General features: G+C 42.1%; 1 protein-coding gene across 2 annotated transcripts in view; it reads left to right on the top strand.

The window, feature by feature from the left end:
- Positions 1-1,396: 1,396 nt before the first annotated feature.
- Positions 1,397-20,754, top strand: part of itih6 (inter-alpha-trypsin inhibitor heavy chain family member 6) — a 21,495-nt gene continuing 2,137 nt past the window's right edge. The window contains exons 1-18 of one of the 2 annotated variants that reach the window (XM_072712884.1): positions 1,397-1,699; positions 2,884-2,919; positions 4,173-4,327; positions 6,135-6,245; positions 9,403-9,650; positions 10,342-10,511; positions 10,840-10,956; positions 12,516-12,687; positions 13,069-14,481; positions 15,380-15,436; positions 16,717-16,749; positions 17,516-17,533; positions 17,713-17,748; positions 17,861-17,878; positions 18,061-18,093; positions 19,998-20,042; positions 20,126-20,239; positions 20,343-20,726. In XM_072712884.1, the coding sequence (XP_072568985.1) occupies positions 1,583-1,699; positions 2,884-2,919; positions 4,173-4,327; positions 6,135-6,245; positions 9,403-9,650; positions 10,342-10,511; positions 10,840-10,956; positions 12,516-12,687; positions 13,069-14,481; positions 15,380-15,436; positions 16,717-16,749; positions 17,516-17,533; positions 17,713-17,748; positions 17,861-17,878; positions 18,061-18,093; positions 19,998-20,042; positions 20,126-20,239; positions 20,343-20,726 (3,277 nt within the window). In that variant the 5' untranslated portion in view covers positions 1,397-1,582. The remainder of the gene's footprint in view (positions 1,700-2,883; positions 2,920-4,172; positions 4,328-6,134; positions 6,246-9,402; positions 9,651-10,341; positions 10,512-10,839; positions 10,957-12,515; positions 12,688-13,068; positions 14,482-15,379; positions 15,437-16,716; positions 16,750-17,515; positions 17,534-17,712; positions 17,749-17,860; positions 17,879-18,060; positions 18,094-19,997; positions 20,043-20,125; positions 20,240-20,342; positions 20,727-20,754) is intronic. The other variant, XM_023808786.2, reaches the window with a different exon arrangement.

Raw genomic sequence — 20,754 nt, 5'->3', positions numbered from 1 at the left:
GATAGGGCGCAACTTTGAGGGAAGGGTTTTTGGCAAGTCCTGCAAGCGGCCGGACATTGCGAAGACCCGCACCAAGCCCCATCAGCCGCTAAGTGATGGGTTGGTGGAGCTCGCCATCCTGGTCGCCCACCACCAGCACGCCTGGGTCTGCCACCCGCCCCTGGTACTCTGGGCAAACCGAACAGCAGTGCAGGAAAGCACTCGGTGCCATGTCGCCTGCGCTAATGTTTGTATGGGAGCTATGCAACCCAGGGTACTTGGTGTTCGTACTGCCCCCAGAGCTGGAGGTAATGAGGGAGGCAGGCATGGAGTACCAGTGGTCCTTACGGGAGTGTCTGAGAGGTGGAAACAAGCTGGCCAACACCAGGACTCGGTGACTGCCTGAGAAAAGTGTACCTACGATGCACATAACTGTGGGCAGGATTTTAACATTGGGAACCGGGTTTGGGTGTACTGTCCCATTCGCAGAGCTGGCCCCTGCAGCATTTGCGAGATTTTGTGGTAACCTGATGGACTCTGTCGGTTGCTGTCAGAGTGGTGTGTTAGAGCAATAAAACACAGTTCATTACTCCAAACCGGCATGAGACTTACTCCAGAGTGACACAACTAGGCCTACCGCTACAGTGTATGTGTGTGCGTGTATGTGTGTGTACCCACACGCACACGCACACACACAAACTACACACATCGACATTTTATTTATTTGTTTTTTTGCTTGGTAACTTCTGCTGCCTGTGTTATACACGATATCTGTGGAACAGGGTAAAAAAAAAAACGGGACTGCAGCTTCTATAGGTACTTTATTTTATTTTATAATCTAACTTTAACTCCAGATATGTGGCATTTTTCAAAACTATTTTAGTGTCATATATTTTTTGTCAAATTCATAACGAACACTGTGCAACCCTGATCGGGATATGTGATGGGCAGGCATGTAGCCACGTAGTAAAATTATGGGATGGAACCCCCCTCGAAATTTGCCGGACCTCCCCCACCAACCCCGGGATTTATTTCTAACCACGATAATGATGGTGGCTAAGAAGACAGATAGATAATGCGCACGTTTCAGCTTGTAATAACCTTTAAATACCAACATTACTTTTTGATCCAAGTTTTTTCAACAACTTTTTAAATATCCTTATAACTATGTCTGCCGTATCCGATTAAAATTAAGTAAACATAATTCAAAAGAAAAGAATCGATGTCTGTTATATACTTCAATACAGAATTATTATTTATTAAATCAGTATTTTGCTTCATTCAGTCATTTTCCACAGTAAGAACGACTTGTTATGGTTCTTAGGAACTGGTTTGCTTATTATTAAAGTGATTTTGTCGCGGGGGGGTCAGACACGCCCCAAAGTGCACATGCGACTGCAAATGCCAGCGATGCATAATACACATAAGGTCATGCATTCCACCAAAACTGTATTTCAAGTGAAAGTCAAAGGGAGGGTAGAGACTGCCCCTTCGGATTTAAAACAGTTCATATGACAAACGAATGCTGTACTCTTTCATACGCAAAGGAGCTCTCTGCTAGAAACTTTTGCATCAAATCTAAAAGTTAATAAAAAGTAATATAATGGATACGGATTTTGGAAATGGCGTCAAAATCTTTTGCATAGTTTTGTCTTGCTTGTCAAAGCTACAGACTGGATTTTCGGAGGAATATGGAGACGGTGTGGGCACCCAGAGTCCGGTAAGCATACTGTGACCTACGTTGGTCTGCGGTACAGACGGCAGATTTCCGTCAAAGACTTTACTGACATCTGAAAATGGATAAACGAAACGTTACGTATTTAATGTACATATACGCATACTATCGTTAAAGGTAGACCATAAACATACTGCTCTAGACATTTACAGAAAGCATGCGTTCGATTTATTTTTAACACAGTAAATAACAACCATGAAGAAACTTCATATGAAAAATGAACATTGTATGCAATGTCCCTTGATGTATAGCATATTTGTACATGCATTCTGTCATATACTAATTTCCCAGGCTAAGTAATAATGCAGAAAGTATTGTTTCCCAGCCTCTTCCCCAGCGAGAGATGTTTTTCTTATCAATTATGTTGGCCGCTATTTACCTGAGCGGACTCAAGTAACTTAGTAGGCTCAGTTACTACTCAAGTACAAATCATTAACAAATAAAGTAACTGCATGAAATTCATGAACTGTCATGGTTGATTAATGATGAACGAACATGCGATCAGTAACAGTTTCTGGTTAATTAATATATTAAGTAAGTGTGGTCTACTGCATTATTCATGTCCCCTCAAGTAAAATGTTACCAAAATGTTCATGTAGAAATTATCACTGCTTTACAGGTTGGATATCTAGGTCTGTTCAACAGCTGCTAAAGGCTTTTTCTTCAGCATTCTCTCATTCACCGTACTGGTCTTACGGTTTGCCTGGTTGCTTAGCTGACCAGTGTGTGCCTGCATTTTAATAAAGTACCAGAAAATTGATTTTGACATACTTTATGTGATGTCTCCTGTTTTTTTTTTTTTTTTTGGTTTTTGATTTTTGCTGCACGATGACCTGTTTCCCTGGCAGTCTCACTTCTTTGCTCCTTATGTTGAGACATGACAATAAAACTCCAACTGCAAATGTCATACCTAAGAATGTCCCAAGATCTTTGGCTAGTACTTTTTTGCTTGGAGTTATATAATGCGACAGTCAGTCTGTGAATGAGTATAATTCAGCCTTTAAGCTACTCTGCTTTCTAACTTCACATGTAGGTCAAGGACAAACTTCACACTGGCTAAGCTGGTGACGGTTGGCAAACCGGTCATCGTGCCTGTTGATTTATGGACGTCCCGCATACTGGGTTCTTGTCTGACTGCAATGTGTTATCCTTGTCATCCTTGTCCACAGAGAGTGAGACGTCAGAGCCAGTGGTCCAGTCCAGGGGTAAGTGCAAGACTTTTTTGGTTTCAGGATAGTGAGATCCCTGTGGTTCTGCACAGTTCCTTTCTGCAGTGTCATGAGCACAGCCTCTCAGCAGGTTCTCAGTTTGCAGTGCTACCATTTTCGTTTTCTGGTGTGAAACCCCAGGGTCATATACAGATAAGTGGCCTTAACCACAGAGGACAGTCACAGATCCCCGTCATGCTCACATATGCACCAGTGAACTCCGAGGTTTTACTGCATGTCGAAAGGCAGCTCTTCTGTCCAGCAAATTAATAGTAGTCACTTTAGCTACATTTCCTATTTTTGTTTGCACAAACGTTTCTGTGACAACACTCATCTATGTCCATGGTAAAACATTATGTAGGCTATGTTTTTAAATACCACGTCTGTGGTACAAATTGCCTGTTGATCACAGTGTCCACCTGTATTTGCTATGCTGTTGACTCCTGATTAGTCTGTCAATGAATACAAAACACATCACCAGCCCATAGTAACCGCTTTTTATTATTGTGTTTATAAAGTTTTCTGGGTAAGAGCAATAAAATAATAAATATCAGTTTATGTCTGAAATAAGTGAAATTGCAAATATGACTTAAAAGATCTAAATATGATTCAAAACATCAAGAAGAGGCTTATGATCAGGTTGATCTATCCTTTGATGAATACAGTCTGTAGCATGTTTTACTGGGGAGGCCGGCTTGGCAGTTCCGCTTGGAGGTCTGTTGTTCTGTTGCGTGTAGCTTCTGTGTTGATTGTGTTTCCTCTTGCAATCTGAAGATGAGCCGTTAGGATATTTGGTATTTCTAAAAGCTTGTTGGACCATTGATTGAATAAAAACTCAACAAATACACAGAACACACAAAGCCTTTTCTTCTTCTAAGCCATACATAAGATTATTTTATTTAGTTTCAATATAGGGACATACATGGCTGCAGCACACTGTTTAAAAAATGCTGCCCCAGAGTATGACAGAGTGCCCCCCATGGTCTACTCAAATCCAGGGTCTACTCAAACCCCATCCAGGGTCTACTCAAACCCCATCCACGGTCTACTCAAACCCCATCCAGGGTCTACTCAAACCTAGTGCCCTGTGTTGTCTGAGGTAGTCTCCATGCAACAATGACCAGGATAATTGGTTCTAAACGGATCACTTAAGAAAATACTGTTAGGGCTATATGATGCAAAATTACTAGATAAATGGCAGTGAGGATATAATATAGCGTGGCTGGTTTGAGTATGTGTGTCTTTCCCAGCTGAAGGTGACAGATTTCCATATACGCTGCAAAGTGGTGTCACGTTACGCCTTTACCACTGTGACCAGCTCTATATGGAACCAGCTATCCATCACCAAGGAGGCTGCCTTCGAAGTAAACCTCCCCGATTCAGCCTTCATCTCTAACTTCTCCATGTGAGTATGACACTTCTTACCCTCTGTCTCATTTCCCTTCTCCATTCTTTTCACTCCTGAGACACAGATCTAAGTTAAGGTGGACTGCAGCCTGTAGACTCAGACAGAAGCTCTTAGGTGTAACTGGTAACAGGGAAACTTCCAGACTAATCTGATTTTTTATGCTTTATCAGACTGTGACCTAACTGCAGGGAACATTGGGTTATTGTTATTGCCATAAAATAAAAAATAAATAGGACCAGTCAGGCAAAATAGTCAAAGGAAGAAAAGTAGGAAAGAACCTAGAAGTTTGTTTTTGTTACTAACACTGGTGCTGCAAACCAAACTGCATTTCGTAGATGCTAAAAATAAAATAAAAAAACATCACAACCAAAGGCCATGACAGAAGTCTAGGACTGGATCTTGGAGCAACTGTGTGTCAGTGACGTGGAGGAACTGAGGGGAAGATGAATAGCGCACTTTGTACATAGAAGTCAAGAAGTTCATTGAGAACATGACAGTACTGCTCTCCTTAGAGTTTACCATGGCACCCGACCAAGACGCGCACACACACACACACACACACACAGACGCACACACTCAGGCGCACCCAAGTTTATAATTATATCTTTGTGGGGACTCTCCATTCATTTCTATGGGGAAAACTTTAATCCCCACACGACGACATTAATCCCTACCAGCCCTAACCTTTTCCATAAGTAACCAAACAAAATACAAGACTTCTGGCATTTTTAGTTTTTTTATTCACATATACACAGATTTTTGGGGGACCTGAAAAATGGTCCCCACAATGTCAAAATAACAAGTTTTAATAAACATAATTCATGCACACACATACGCATGCACACACACACACACACGCACACAAATATTTACACATTCCAGATACTCTCTGCTGTGAGCGAGCAACACAGGGGTAAATACTTGTGGCAGTTCAGTTTCATTAGATAAGCTTAGTCTTTCTTAGGGCTCAGTGTCCCGTTGTAAGTACCCACAGATATGGCCATTACTTTTCTCACTCTGCCCAATACATATACATAGACACCTCTGTTTTCCACTTTCCACAGTAATGAAACTGACCATGTCTTTTTTCAGCCCTTCATGTTTATTTTTCCAAAGATCTTTGAAATTCCAGCATGTTTCTTTTTAAAACCTGCAATGTTTACTCTGCATTTCCTCTCCACACCTTTAGGCAGAAAAAGAATATTTGTGCGCAATGGCATAGGTGTGTTTTGTTGCAGCTGGTGCGGAAACACATTTCTTGAGAAATTATGTTGAAAATTGTTATGGGGCATGAACTGTGTCTGCTTTCAGTAGTTTGTAGGGAAAAATTCACTACAAACCAATCCGTGCTTGTTACAGATACGTCTTGGAGTCAGATTGCTTTCCTGTTTTTTTGCAGATGTAATATGATGCGGAATTTCTCCATTTATTTCTTTATAGCAGTCTTATAATTTAAGGCAGGGGTGCCCAACTCCAGTCCTGGGGACCCGAGCCCTGTGTAGCTTAGTTCTTTCCCTGTTCCACCATAAATGATTCAGCTCAAGAGCTGTGTGGTAATTAGCACAAGGAGTTGAATCAGGCGTGTTAAATAAGGGGAAACCCAAAAATGTGCAGGGCTCTGACCCCCCAGGACTGGAGTTGCGCACCCCAGATTTAAGGGATTATGGTGTTCTTTTTTGTTTCCATTAACAGTTTCTTTTCTTTCACCTGATGTGTCTCTCATTCTGCTTGGACACATCATTTTACAAGGGATTTTTTTCTTCCTTTAATTCTTTCTTTCTTTCTTTCTTTCTTCTCCCTTCAGTACCTCAAACAACAAAACGTACACTGCTCAGGTGACAGAAAGGGGCGTGGCCAAAAGGATCTACGACGAAGCCAAAAGGAAGGGAAAGGCCGCTGGATTGGTGGCCACCAAGTCAGTCCTGACATTCAAAGTATTCACAGTCATTGTCAAATCTGCAGTTGATTAATGTTATTTGTTGCATGATTTGTAGAATAAATATCGTCAAGAAGCATGGGATCCAAGGACTGTAACCGTTGCATGCTGGTTACAGGTGGAGCAACATAAATTTATTTGCTGATAATTTACAGCAAGACGGGGAAAAGGTTGAGGTGGACCAATGCAGAGGGGAATTAAGGTGTGCACATGGCAGAAGGCCGTGGCTGAGGGAGTATCCCAGGCCTCTTGGTTCGCTGGCTGCAGCATCGGGAGGGAGCGGGCTGAGCCATTCACTGATCTTCCAAACAAAAAGAAACTCTCTGTGCCTCCGCTGCAAGGGCATCATCGGTTGTTCTGGCTAAAGCAGGGGTGCCCAATCTTATCCGCAAAGGGCCGGTGTATATGCGGGTTTTTGGGATAACCTGTAGGTCAGCTGTTCAAACCCAGGTGTGAGGACTCTTCAGCCAATCAGTCCTCTAATTAGTAATCTAATTAGGGAGTTGCAGCGAAAACCCGCATACACACCGGCCCTTTGCGGATAAGATTGGGCACCCCTGGGCTAAAGCCTTAGTATGGGATTTCTTTAAGGAGATTTCTGTGGCTCCATTCCTGTCCCTCTCACCGCTTAAATGCTATTCATGGCAGATGGTGAGCGGAGTAAATTACATCCAGCTGACTGTCAAGCAGTTGGCACTTGTTTTGCCTCTGCACGTCCATGGTGCTCCCAGAGGTGGTGGTGGTGGACGATAGGAGATGATCCACCCTGTGACAACCCTTGGCCTGGGTTGTTCACTGTAAGGGGGCATGGTCCGTGATGGGTGTGAAGGGTTAGATGGCGAAGCGGTTTTTCTTTCCCCAGGGTTCAGTTTCCTGGAAAGATACAAGCCAAGGTCCTCTTCTCCTTTAAGGTCCTGTGACAGCACGGCCCCCAGGCCTACCTTTGAGGAATCAGTGTGAGGGAAGAATGGTCAGCCAGAATCTTTGATCCTTATGGGTCCCAGATGACCAACCTAAGCTGTCCTTTTCAGGTGAGGTCTGATAGGGGGGCTGCTGCAGAAGAGAAACTGGGGGCAATGCCCCGGAAGTACCCCGCCAGCCCTAGAAAAAGCCCGTTTTGGTGGTTATGGACGGCCTCTGCTTTCTTTTCCTGAAGTCTGAGCCGGCCATGTCCGATATGGTAATCAAGGTAGTGGTCCTCCGTCCAACCATAGTGGCATTTCACTGGGTTGGCAGTTGGGCCCCCCTTCAATGGATGGCCTCTAAGACCTTTCCGAAGGCAGATGAAGTGTTCCTCCCAGTTGTCAGTGTGCACTACCGCATCATCTATAGGTTGGCCGCTGCATACACCAGATGTGCCTGAAGGACTATGTTCATTGTGTGCTGAAAGGTGGCTGGGGTCCCAGGTACCCCAGAGAGGAGAACCGTGTATTTCCAGTGGCACCCAGTGTTACTAAAGACAGTTTGTTTCCATGGCCCCATGGTGATTGGCACTTGCCAATACGCTTTGGTGAGGTACACTGTACTGAAGTATCAGGCATTACCTAGCCACTCCATGAGCTCATCTACAGTACCCTCCATATTGTTTGGGACAAAGACACATTTTCGAGCCTGGCTGTTGCAGGTAATGATTAGGAGGAACACCAAGATGAGGTTGGTGGGCTGAAATTCTTGGACCAGTGTAGGGCAGTTATAGGCTCGAGCTTCCCCCTATCGGGTCTGTTTCATGGCTCATGGTCCATAGGCATCACCTGCTCTATCCTCCTTGTCTTCTCCCTCATGTGGCCTCCTACAGTTGGAAAGGGGGTCGGCTGCTGCTCCCGTTGAGCATGCATCTGAGTGGTCTCCCAACAGGAGTCCGAAGAGGGTAAATCCAGTGGAGGCCTGGGACACCTGAACAGCACATAAGGCAGCATCATGTCCCAGTCCTCGCTGTCCTCTGCAACCACCTGCTTCAACATGTGCTTAAGAGTTTGGTTAAAGTGCCCGACCAGCCCATCCATCTGGAAGTGGCATGGTAGGTTTGGAGGTGTTTTACCTTCAGCAGGGTGCACAGATCTTTCATGGTAAAGGACATCAATCCTGATCCCTTCGTGTTGACTTTTTTTGACGTGTCCTTACAGAGGGCCAGCTCCTTGGGATATTGTGTCCATGAGGACTAGGATGTACTCATGATCCCGGGCTGACCTGGGCCACAACCTGGCTAAATCCAGCCTGATATGGTTGAAGGGGGCATTGAAAATGAGGAGCAGGATGAGTGGGCTGTGTGGTGGCTTGGGGGCCAGTTGTCTGGGATAACATACAGAGGTTTTTTACTTCAGAGGTCATATCTGGTCAGTGAAATAGATCCAAATTCCCCACTGTTGGGTGCAGATGAGCCAACACCAGGAGGGAGCTCACGTGGTGGCAGAGCCCTAGCAGGTCCTTCTGTTCCACATACTGTGGTATGGAATAATAATTTTAAACAATCATTTGGGACCAAAAATCTGCATTGGAAGCACAAGTTTCTCCCCTTAAACTATTGTGACTTGACTTTTGATTACTGGTGAATCAATGCCTTTGCCGGACCAGCTGGGTGAAGTCAGGAAAGCTATGAGGGTTGCATTGCTAATGGTTTAACACATGTACGCAAGTGATCATGTACAATTGTCATCATCTGGCATGATTATCAGTTGCCTAAGTTTTGTTGATCAAAATGGAATACAGTTTCTCAGTGACATAATTTTACACCCAAAACAATATATGTAAATGATAAACATCATTTTAACCATGAGAATCAAAATTCTCTCATAGTTAAAATGATGCTGATTGTATCATTCTAGTGGCACAGACTAATTCATTGATAGAATTATCTAATTTTGAGACACAAGTTAATTGTTTTGGTTGAGATATGGCATGTGAACTATACTGTTCTGCTATATGCATAAACTGTTTTGAGAAATGCTGTTATATTTGCAAGAATATTAAGTACGCTTTATGAAATGTATTAAAGCAATTGAGAAAAACTTTAAATACATAGATATTGCCTTATTTCTGAACAGTGTACAGATAAGCAGTGACTGTACTTATTGTAGAATAAAGACCTTAACTATTAAGGAGTGGACATGGCTTCCTGACCTGCTGCTGTATCCCTCAGGGAACGAGAAACGGAGAAGTTCCGAGTGGTGGTGAGCATCCCACCTGGGGCACGGACTTCATTCTCCCTGTCCTATGAGGAGCTGCTCTTTCGGCGCCTAGGCCACTATGAGCTGACCTTGGGTCTGCGTCCCACACAACCTGTCCAGAACTTCAGCCTTGAGGTTACAGTGATGGAGAGAACAGGCATCAGTTTCATCAAAGTTCTGCCGCTGCGGACCAGTCGGCTGATGTCCAGTACCGTCCAAGGCACGAGTAAAATTTTGGTGGTGGCAAATGAAGATTTTTTTAAAAATTGTATCCTCTCTATGCAGTCCAGGATTTATAGCATGTTGTGAAATATGGTCTGGATTTGATTAGTAATGTTCTAGAGCAATTTCAAGAGCTATTATAGGGGAAGGGTAATCATTACAGTTCATCTTGACAAGTCAGCATTGTTTCAGCCATGACAGTCAAAACAGTCAGTATGTCAGTGTAATTATGCTCCTGAGCTCCACAATTCTGGATGATTGTCGTTTCCTACTCTCTCACTGCCACTGACTGATCATTTTTCTTTAGCAAACTGATACTTCATTCATGTCAAAGACACCACTTTCTACATCACAGTACGTAATGAGTGAGAAAGCACTCGCATACACATGTAACTTCAGATCACAGCACAAGACCAAACAAAAAAGGCACACATCACTCTGTGACACAAAAACGGCCAAATGGCAATACAAAATCAACAAAATGACAACAAAATCATGTATTGTGAGAATCAAAAAAACATCAGTGCTATTTCACTGCAATTTATGGAATATATTCTTGAATAATTGTGATAGTTTGGTGAACTGTTTTGCATGTGGTGGCTTACATGCAGTTCTGGGAGTGAAATTAATACAATAGGTAATTGCATGATCCATTTGCATATCGTGTGGTTTTTCTTCCTCTGGTTTAGGGGATGAGGCCCCCCCAGCTGGGATGGTTATTGAGCAGACCTCTGGCTGTGCCCAAGTCCGCTACAGTCCCACCTGGCAGCAGCAGACCAGCACCTCCCCAAAGGGCCTTAATGGGGATTTTATCCTGCAGTATGATGTGGAGCTCAATGATCTGATGGGGGACGTCCAGGTATAAGTCTCTCAGAGGACTGGGACATTGGGAAGCAAGGAGGACACTGACTTGAATTTTAATTTGAAGCTTGATGATTTGATTGTCCCAGGATGGGCTGTGATGTTAAACTTATCTAAACATAATAATAATAATAATAATAATAATAACAACAATAATAATAATGATAATAATAATAAAGGGAGCTGGAATCCCATGCAATCCCTGCCTGTGTTTCCAGAAACTTCTGGCTCATCACAAAATTTTACTGGATGATAGACCTATTAATTGTGATTATTCATGGTTCTGTTTTCAACAATATTTACTTCTTTTTTTGTCTTTTTCTTAGATTCATGATGGATATTTTGTGCATTATTTTGCACCCAGAAAACTTCCTGTTGTACCCAAGAATGTCATTTTTGCCATTGACGTTAGTGGCTCCATGATTGGCACCAAAATTAAGCAGGTAGAACGACAAACCTTATAGAAATATCCCAGTGCAAAATGTCATAAGCCTCTGAGGTTTTCCGTAGGTTCTGAGGTTTGCAGTAGTTTTGCAAATATTGGTTGTCATTTGAGAAATGCGGCAAAGCAATCGAAAAAACAAAGTTTTGACAGGCAGTGTGCAATGTACTTCACAGGTGTGTAAACCCAAACCATGCAATCAAATCTATTCTAGTCTATACAAATAAAGAGAAAACAACACAAACAGAAAAAAATGCAAAGAAGAACCTTACAGAGGAAAAAAATACTCAGGCCGCATATTGCCACCGAGCTGGATCTAGCCACAGCACATCGTCAGCATCATAAGCAATATCCTCCCTGGCTAAACAGCAAGGCAAGAAGCGGCTTGAGTGTCACATCAAGCCCTGGACAGCCCCCACATCACATGCCTCTTCCATTGGCTGTGGGAGGGGCATGCACACTTTTGCATGCTGGTAGCTGCCTCATCCCCCAGGATATGACTGTTGTGTAGTGGACACTATTCTGTACTGTAGTCTCTGTTGTAATTACATCCACACATTAATTTCTCAGATCTTTGATTCATTGAGAATTTCTCTTAAAAAGGCACCCAGTCCAGCTGCTTCAGCTGAGCTTGGTTTTGGTGGAGAATACTGGCCAGTGTGGAAAGGCTGACTTGCCGGATATTGTTGAAAATTGTGTTGTCCTTTATAGTGAGGCTTTGAATCTGTCACAGTCTAATTGCATCGTTTGCCGAAACCAAGTCGATCATTTCTACTTCCTGTGCCTCACAGACCATTCGAGTCACCATTATGTTTTTTCTCTTAATCATTTAGAAGAACCAAAGTAGTGATTTGTCAGTGTTGCCTAAAGATTGTTTCATTTTTTCCCCCACTTTTTCGAGGCTTTGTACATACCCATTATCTCGGTATATTTGGTAACACTTTATTTAAGGTTATGTTATTAGTCATTTATAAACACAATCATTATGCATTATAATGCATTCATAAGGAGCTATTTACATGGCTGTAAATATTTATAAAAACGCATAACACATTATAGCCGTGTTTGTAATGCATTATGACTGCCTTATGAAGCTTTCATCTATAATGCACTATGGATGCCTTTATAATGCAGTATAAAAGCATCCTTAATTCTTATACTGATTTTTGTAATGCATTGTAAAGGTATCTATAGTGCATTATAGATGAGAGCTTCATAAAGCATTCATAATGCACAATACTAATGGCAATAATGTGTTATGCCTTTTGATAAATGTTTGTAGCCATGTTTATAATGCTTTGTGAATGCATTATTTGTTAAAATTGTGTTTATAAATGACTAAAAATAAAGTGATACCATATATTTTAACCTTCTATAAGAAATACTAAGTTTCTGTAGTGCTTTTTAGGACAGAGCTCATGGATGAGGTCTTCTGTAAGAAAATTATTGAACTCTGTGTTGTTATGCACAATGCTGCCATTTATATGTATAGGCTTGTGATCTCAAAAAGAAGAAAGAAACTTGAGATTGCATAATATTTAATCCATCCTTTCCATGCAGACAAAACAAGCAATGGCCACAATCCTCAGCGAGCTGCGGGAGGATGACTTCTTCAACATAATCACATTCTCTGACACAATCCGTATCTGGAAGAATGGAGGAACTGTGAAGGCTATTCTGAGCAATGTGCATGATGCACAAGAGTTTGTCAAGAAGATCACTGCTGAGGGATGTAGGTGTTAAGGAGCCGAAATAGGTCTTGGGCTTACAGTATTAATTTATAGTATTGTTATGATTGTTAAAGTATTTTCTGATTCTCTGGATTTTTGTTAAATTGACTTATAATAATTATTTCACTTAATTTTGTTTATTTAGTTAATTAAAATGACTTTCAAATTAGACAGCTGAGTATTTGGTAATGCTTTACATTAACTGCACCTTCACCTGAATTTTCTGCGAATGCATTATAAAGACATTATGAAGGTACAGCTCATGTAGAGCATAACTGAATATTTCCTATGACACACCAGGTTGGGTCTGATTTTTTAGATAAGTATAAGTAAGTTTATGCTACTTTGTTACTTTTGTGTATTATTTCTGTCATCACTTTTAGGGACAGACATAAATTCTGCCCTACTATCTGCGGGCCAACTGGTGAAATCAATGACCCAAAATTCAACACGGCGGATCCCCCTGGTCATCTTCCTAACCGATGGAGAAGCCACCACTGGTGTGACGTCAAGTGAGATGATCTTGCGTAACGCTCGGAAAGCCCTGGGCTCTGCCTCCCTTTTCGGCCTGGCCTTCGGGGACGATGCAGACTTTGCGCTACTCCGACGACTTGCCCTGGAAAACCGTGGGGTGGCTCGGATGGTATATGAGGACTCAGATGCTGCTCTGCAGCTCAAGGGATTTTATGATGAGGTGGCCAGCCCACTGTTGTCCGATATCCAACTCTCCTATTTGGATGACCAGGCTTTTGATGTAACCCGCTCGCTGTTCCCCAACTACTTTCAGGGTTCTGAGCTTGTGGTAACTGGCAGAATTAAACCAGGGGCCCAAGACCTTAAAGTCTTCCTCAGTGCAGAGGATTCGAAACAGATTCTGAAATTAGAGAACATTGTGCCCACGTTTAGTTCTGAGAGTAATGTTACTGCATCACCCTTGGGCTGCCAGGGGGACATGAACGGCGCATTGAGCTTTGTGCAGCGCCTTTGGGCCTATTTCACCATCAAGGAGCTTCTGCGGGCCAAACTGAATAGCACCGACCCAGCTGCACAGCGCCTCCTGGCTGAGAAGGCCACCAACCTCTCACTCAAGTACAACTTTGTCACTCCTGTCACATCCCTGGTTGTGGTCAAGCCAGATGCCAATGAAGGCCCCGTTAACTTCAATGTTTCCTCTTCAAATACTACAGCTACACTTCCCATCACCGTTACCACTAACGGACCCAGTACATCTCCAAACTCCCAAACCCATACTCCTCCTACGGTCCCTAGGATGCCTGTTTCCAATGTAACAGTCACTAAGAAGCCCAACTTGAATTCTAGCCGCAAAGAAGTCAAACCCAATATTGGTCTACCTGGGAAACCTTTGCCGTCTTGGCTACACAACACAAGTCGACCCACACAACTCCCACAGGGCAGGAAGCTCACGAGTCCATCAACCCCTGAAAGAACAAATCCATCTATGAAAACCAGTCTTCTCAAAACTGCATATCCACACTGCTGTGGGAAAAATTCTACTCCAACACCGCCCTCCAGAATAATGCATCCAGTGCATCCTGGAAAAGTCATTGTGTCTCCTCCAGACTCTGAGAAAGATACCAGTGAGCCCAGTGCTGACCCTAAAGCCCCAATCATACCTACTCACTTCCATAGCTTAGTGTCTGCACTGCCCATTTTCACTGATGCCCCCAGCACTGATACTGGAGGAGACACTGAAAATGCCACTCTGGTAGCTGCCACCTTTGTACCCATGCCAGGTGTCACAGAGGTGCCAAAGCTGGTGGAATATGAGCTGCTGGGTAAGTGCAATACCCTGCTGCACATCGCCCTCAGGATTCAGATGTAATTATCTTTACATGTCATGGTATGTGGCTCATTACACAGCTTTAACATGCATCCACTAATCTATCCAACCACCTCCATCATCCACCCCAGGGTTGTAGGATAATCATAATACCACACATCCAACCATCCATTCTTCTACTTTCAGATATTTCTTAGAGTTGCAGGGTAATCTTAATACTACATTATGTATTCATCTAACATCTGATTGGATAAGCAAACCCAGAGCTAAGGTTTTAGCAAAATAAACATTTTATATATACACTCACCTAAAGGATTATTAGGAACACCATACTAATACGGTGTTTGACCCCCTTTCGCCTTCAGAACCTTAATTCTACGTGGCATTGATTCAACAAGGTGCTGAAAGCATTCTTTAGAAATATTGGCCCATATTGATGGGATAGCATCTTGCAGTTGATGGAGATTTGTGGGATGCACATCCAGGGCACGAAGCTCCCGTTCCACCACATCCCAAAGATGCTCTATTGGGTTGAGATCTGGTGACTGTGGGGGCCATTTTAGTACAGTGAACTCATTGTCATGTTCAAGAAACCAATTTGAAATGATTCGAGCTTTGTGACATGGTGCATTATCCTGCTGGAAGTAGCCATCAGAGGATGGGTGCATGGTGGTCATAAAGGGATGGACATGGTCAGAAACAATGCTCAGGTAGGCCGTGGCATTTAAACGCTGCCCAATTGGCACTAAGGGGCCTAAAGTGTGCCAAGAGAACATCCCCCACACCATTACACCACCACCACCAGCCTGCACAGTGGTAACAAGGCATGATGGATCCATGTTCTCATTCTGTTTGCGCCAAATTCTGACTCTACCATTTGAATGTCTCAACAGAAATCGAAACTCATCAGACCAGGCAACATTTTTCCAGTCTTCAACTGTCCAATTTTGGTGAGCTCGTGCAAATTGTAGCCTCTTTTTCCTATTTGTAGTGGAGATGAGTGGTACCCGGTGGGGTCTTCTGCTGTTGTAGCCCATCCGCCTCAAGGTTGTGCGTGTTGTGGCTTCACAAATACTTTGCTGCATACCTCGGTTGTAACGAGTGGTTATTTCAGTCAAAGTTGCTCTTCTATCAGCTTGAATCAGTCGGCCCATTCTCCTCTGACCTCTAGCATGAACAAGGCATTTTCGCCCACAGGACTGCCGTATACTGGATGTTTTTCCCTTTGCACACCATTCTTTGTAAACCCTAGAAATGGTTGTGCGTGAAAATCCCAGTAACTGAGCAGATTGTGAAATACTCAGACCGGCCTGTCTGGCACCAACAACCATGCCACGCTCAAAATTGCTTAAATCACCTTTCTTTCCCATTCTGACATTCAGTTTGGAGTTCAGGACATTGTCTTGACCAGGACCACACCCCTAAATGCATTGAAGCAACTGCCATGTGATTGGTTGATTAGATAATTGCATTAATGAGAAATTGAACAGGTGTTCCTAATAATCCTTTAGGTGAGTGTATATATCCCAGCAAGTGAGTCTCCTCGTTCTTCGCTGCTCTCGCGATGCCTTGGGCTGCCCGGTAGTGATTTACCGAAACAGTCATGCGTGGCATGTTCCCCTAACCGAATTTAGCAAGTGGAAGGATGCGTATAATTTATACAGAATACTAACTTTTGGTGTCACAATACGCACCTTATTAATATGTTAGACATACTACTAATTTGCTTATCAAATTGTGGGTGACAATAATTTCCGTGTAGTACCAAAAAGCTGACGTCCATTATCTAAAGCCTTGCAATAACATGCAGTTTGTTGATGTCAAAATAGAATTAATTTAAATTAAATGGCCTGTTTAATTTTCCTGGAGGAAAAGGAGGTTCTTCTGACTATGATGGGCACCATCCTCAAAAGTCTGAAGGAAAGTTCTGAAGGAAAATTAATCGTTTATATTAACCAACCAATCGGTAAAACAGTCGATAGATGAATCCATAAAAAATAGTAATTAGTGGCAGCCATAATATACAGTATATTCATGTATTATATATGGCATTCTGTTTTACATTCCTTTCATTTTGTATATATGGTTTTGAATGAAAATGAACACTTACTGCTTGAATACTACTATCATCATTCCTGTTTGTATATAATGTCCAAACATACCTACGATTGGCTTGGAATTTTGGCCAAATGGAGCAAGTTGTGATTCATTCTCCTTGTTTCTTCTCCAGATGTTCCTGTCCTCAAACTGGCTAAAAAGAAAGGTGAGAGTCCTTCATCACTTTTGAGGATGGTGCTCATCATAGTCTGAAGAGCCTTCCCACAAAGACAGAGGGAAGATTTATGACACCTACTAAATATTGAGTTTCTTTTTCAGTCAGTTACTGCTTGTCCTATTTAAGGCATTGTCATTTGTTCTAAACACAAATGCTGTTACTGTGAAAATGTAATAGACATTTGACTAATAGACTATGCTGTATACTGTAAATAGGTACACTACCAGTCAAAAGGTTTTCACACACTGTGATTTTCTACATTTGCATGCTAATCACTTAACATTTATTTAAAAATACACTCAACAGTCTTAGCTAGCAATTAAATTTACAGTATGTTCACCATCTGAGTGCCTTTATTAGCAAGAAAATTTCATATCTTTGATCTATCAAAGTAACCTCCTCTAGCTGTTATAACAGCAGAGAAAAACTGAGGCACTCTTTCTACAAGAGACTTTAAATGCTGCTCTGTTTCATTAAATGCATTTAAAATTAATATGCCATTACCACATAACCAAGTAATAGGATGACAGTCATACACTGTTACATACTCTCTCCATGTCATGAAGGAAACTTGTTTTATTTGACTTATATTTTAATTTATATTTATACATTCAACTTTCCAGTGGTTAACAAGAATGAAAAATCTGCAGTTTATAAAATAAATGGAAACGTGGTAAAAAAAAAACCTTTGGTATGCACTACTTTGACTGGTAGTGTAGGTGTTGATATACATATATTTATTTTCTATTTTTAGATATGGACCATGTGGAAGGTGAGATCAGTAATCCAAGGTAAATTTAAGGGAAGAATGAGAGATGACAAGTGACAACTACTCATAATGTTGGCTGTTGAAATGAAACTAAAGCACTGTGACTTCCTTATATTGAAGCCCTGGAGCTGTTACAGGCTGTGGGGAAGAGATGTGTAACCTAGCCCCTTCCTTTTTTCTAGCTTATGAGTACCAATATTATGCTAGCGAAGTTAATGGTAAGTTCAAAGAAAGTTATGCCATTTTCTGAAATGCAAAACTACTATTATAACAGAGAACATTGAATCATAGTTAGCTGATCTGACAGGTCTGATTCTTCTTTCTTTTCAGATATTGCTCATGTGGCAGGTGAGATCAGTAATACAAGATAAAATTAAGGGAAGAATGAGAGGAGACAAGTGGCATCAAGTTCCTGCTGACTTACGTTCAAATGAAGCACTGTGATTCTCTTGATATTGATGTTCTGGCAGTGTTGTAGGCTGTTGAGATGAGCCTGATGTGTAAACCAGCTCAATTCCCTTTTTTTCTAGATTATGAGTACTTATATTATGACAGCGAACTTGGTAAGTTCAAGGGTCAAAGAAAAACATTCATTTAAATAAGTTACTGGAGGTTCATTTGCAATAGATGCTTCATTAGGCATATTTCAAACATAAGCATAGCCATGATAAATACATAATAAAAACTTCTTAATGCTAGATCATTAAAGATCACTCTAAGTGGTTATTTTCATTAGTATCAAAACATTTGCTTTTAACATTTCCAGGATGAAATTAAAAGTAACTGCTGACGGAATGATAATAATGTATTCCCTAGACGACCTCGTCACTCCTCCCCCTATCTAAACTCTACTCCTCCCGCGCTCCCCAACCTTCACAATCTCTAGCCCTCTTGCACAGTCTCCCCACTTCTGCAAAAATCACTTGTCTTAATGTAATCAATAGAGATGCTCCATATGGCAGCAATTTGAATCCGCCAAATTCCGCCTAATTACTCAGTGGCCTTTCAATTCTAGTAATCAAGTTTACCAGATCTGCATTTGTGGCTGTCCTTTCATGTGCCACCATTAAGTGACAATACTTCAGTCTTGGTGCAGTTTATCTCGTAATTGGGTTAAGTCCCAGATCGTCACCTATGCAATGTTCTTGGGAAAAGAAAAGGATCCAGCAAATATTTTTTGAGTTTCTGTATTCACAGGTATCAAATATCTTCTGCAGCCACCCTTTCCTTCCTTTGCTGCCACTAACGCTGCTGTTTCACAGTTTGGATGTGATTTGTTTCAAAATGAAATGAGGTGTAGATCCTCATCCATATAATGTTTTGTGAAGTGGTAGTAAGACTCATCAAATACTTTTTGGTTCATCATGTTCACAAGGTCACCTGTTTGTGGCAATCATCTTACCTTTGCAGCCACTAAGGGACATTGCCTCAGTTTTGCTACAACTTGTCTCAAAATGAAATCAGTCCCCAACCTTCTCCAATACAATGTGCCAATGAAGTTTGAAAAAGATCCGAGAAATAATTTTTGAATTATCTCGAGATATGTGAGAATGATGTGGCTGCACTTTTTTCGCTATCACTATGAGTCATTTTGGTGTCATTTTTCTCCAAATGTAGATCTTCATCAATGTAATCCAAATAGTAGTAAGATTCATCAAATACTTTTTGACTTACAACATACAATGATCAAATGCCACCTGCAGTAGCCATTTCCTTTGCTGAGACTAAGCAGCATTGCTTCAGTTTTGGGGTGATTTGTTTTGATATTTGAACGGTTCCGGTTCTTCACCCATACAATACAGGGAAATATAATTAAAGTGGACCGAGTGAAATCAGTTAGTTAATATATTCAACAGCTATTTTAGCTTAATTTATTCCAAGCCTAATCAGAATGGTAAATGTTGTATATATTTCCTTTGCTATTGGTCTAAACACCTGATAATTCCACTACCTAGCACTCTGCATGAATGTTCTGCAAACATTTATTGTGTTCCTTCAGACTTTGGAAATGATTAAATCTCTAGACAGATTGCACCAAAACTGAAGTAGTGTCACTTAGTGGTGGAACATGAAAGGAGAGCCATAGATCTGGTGAACCTGATTACAGTGATGCAAGTCAAACAAAGTTGAGTCAAAATTTTTTGGAGAGCTGGGGAGAATGTGTAGTTGGGCTACAGATTGTAAAGGTAGGGGCATGTGGTGGGGAATTAGATGACAGAATCTATTTTTGAAATGGCATTTATATATATAATTGCACAAAACCTTTAACCACTTAATGCAACTTGAAATTTGAGCAAGGTGCTCATGTTCTTTTACTACAGGGTATTTCCACAAGCTCAATGCCCAGACTAGTCTTCATGCAGATGCTTTATTGAGTTCATTCAACACAGAACTATACAGAGTAGCTATAGGCATGTGAGCTCTGTACATGAAAGAGTTACACTGTAGTTCTCTCTTGTCCTTTCAGAAGCCTCTAGCAGCCTGAGCCGTGGGACACTTTTCTCCTCTTCCGGTAAGAACTGCTGACTTCAGAAGGCAGAACTGTTTCAATGTACTCTGGTTCTAATAGCCAGTCTCTTTCTTTATGTGGGGTAGTGGATGGAGACCCTCACTTCATTGTTCAGCTCCCCAGGCTCAATCACAGCCTGTGCTTCACCATAGATGGCCGAGCCAATGATGTTCTGAGGTTGCTAGAAGACCCAGAGAAAGGTATTGTGGGCCTAGTTCTATCAGGCAAAAATGTTATCAAAATGGCAGTCAGTCAGACTTGAGTGTATGTACTGAGTACATCTACCTGCGCCTTCATACTTAGGTGTCATAGTGGATGGACGATTGATGTGGGCTCCACCCAAACTGGGCTCTGAGGACCGTTCCAGAACCTATTTTGACCAGCTGAAGTTCTCCAAGCCTGTGGGATCGGCAGGTGGCTTGGTGGTTACAGTGACCATGGACTTAGTGGTGGTAGAGGGGGAAGGCCGTGAAGCTCTGCGCACTGATCAGCCCGGCTCCGTGCTGAGACGGGGTCTGAGAGTCACCGTGGACGCCAACCTGCGATGTTGGGTAGTGCTGGGACGTGGCCTGCGCTTCCTCGTGCTCCGCCATCATTACAAACACCCCACCTACCTTCAAATGGCACATCTGGGGTTTTACCTTGTGGACGGTCAGGGCCTGTCACCCCGTACACAGGGACTACTCGGTATGCCCTCATTTACTGATACTATATT

This window comes from Paramormyrops kingsleyae, chromosome 6, assembly GCF_048594095.1.
Source record: "Paramormyrops kingsleyae isolate MSU_618 chromosome 6, PKINGS_0.4, whole genome shotgun sequence".
NCBI classification, from domain to species: Eukaryota; Metazoa; Chordata; class Actinopteri; order Osteoglossiformes; family Mormyridae; genus Paramormyrops; species Paramormyrops kingsleyae.
This window is presented reverse-complemented; position numbering and strand designations above follow the sequence as displayed.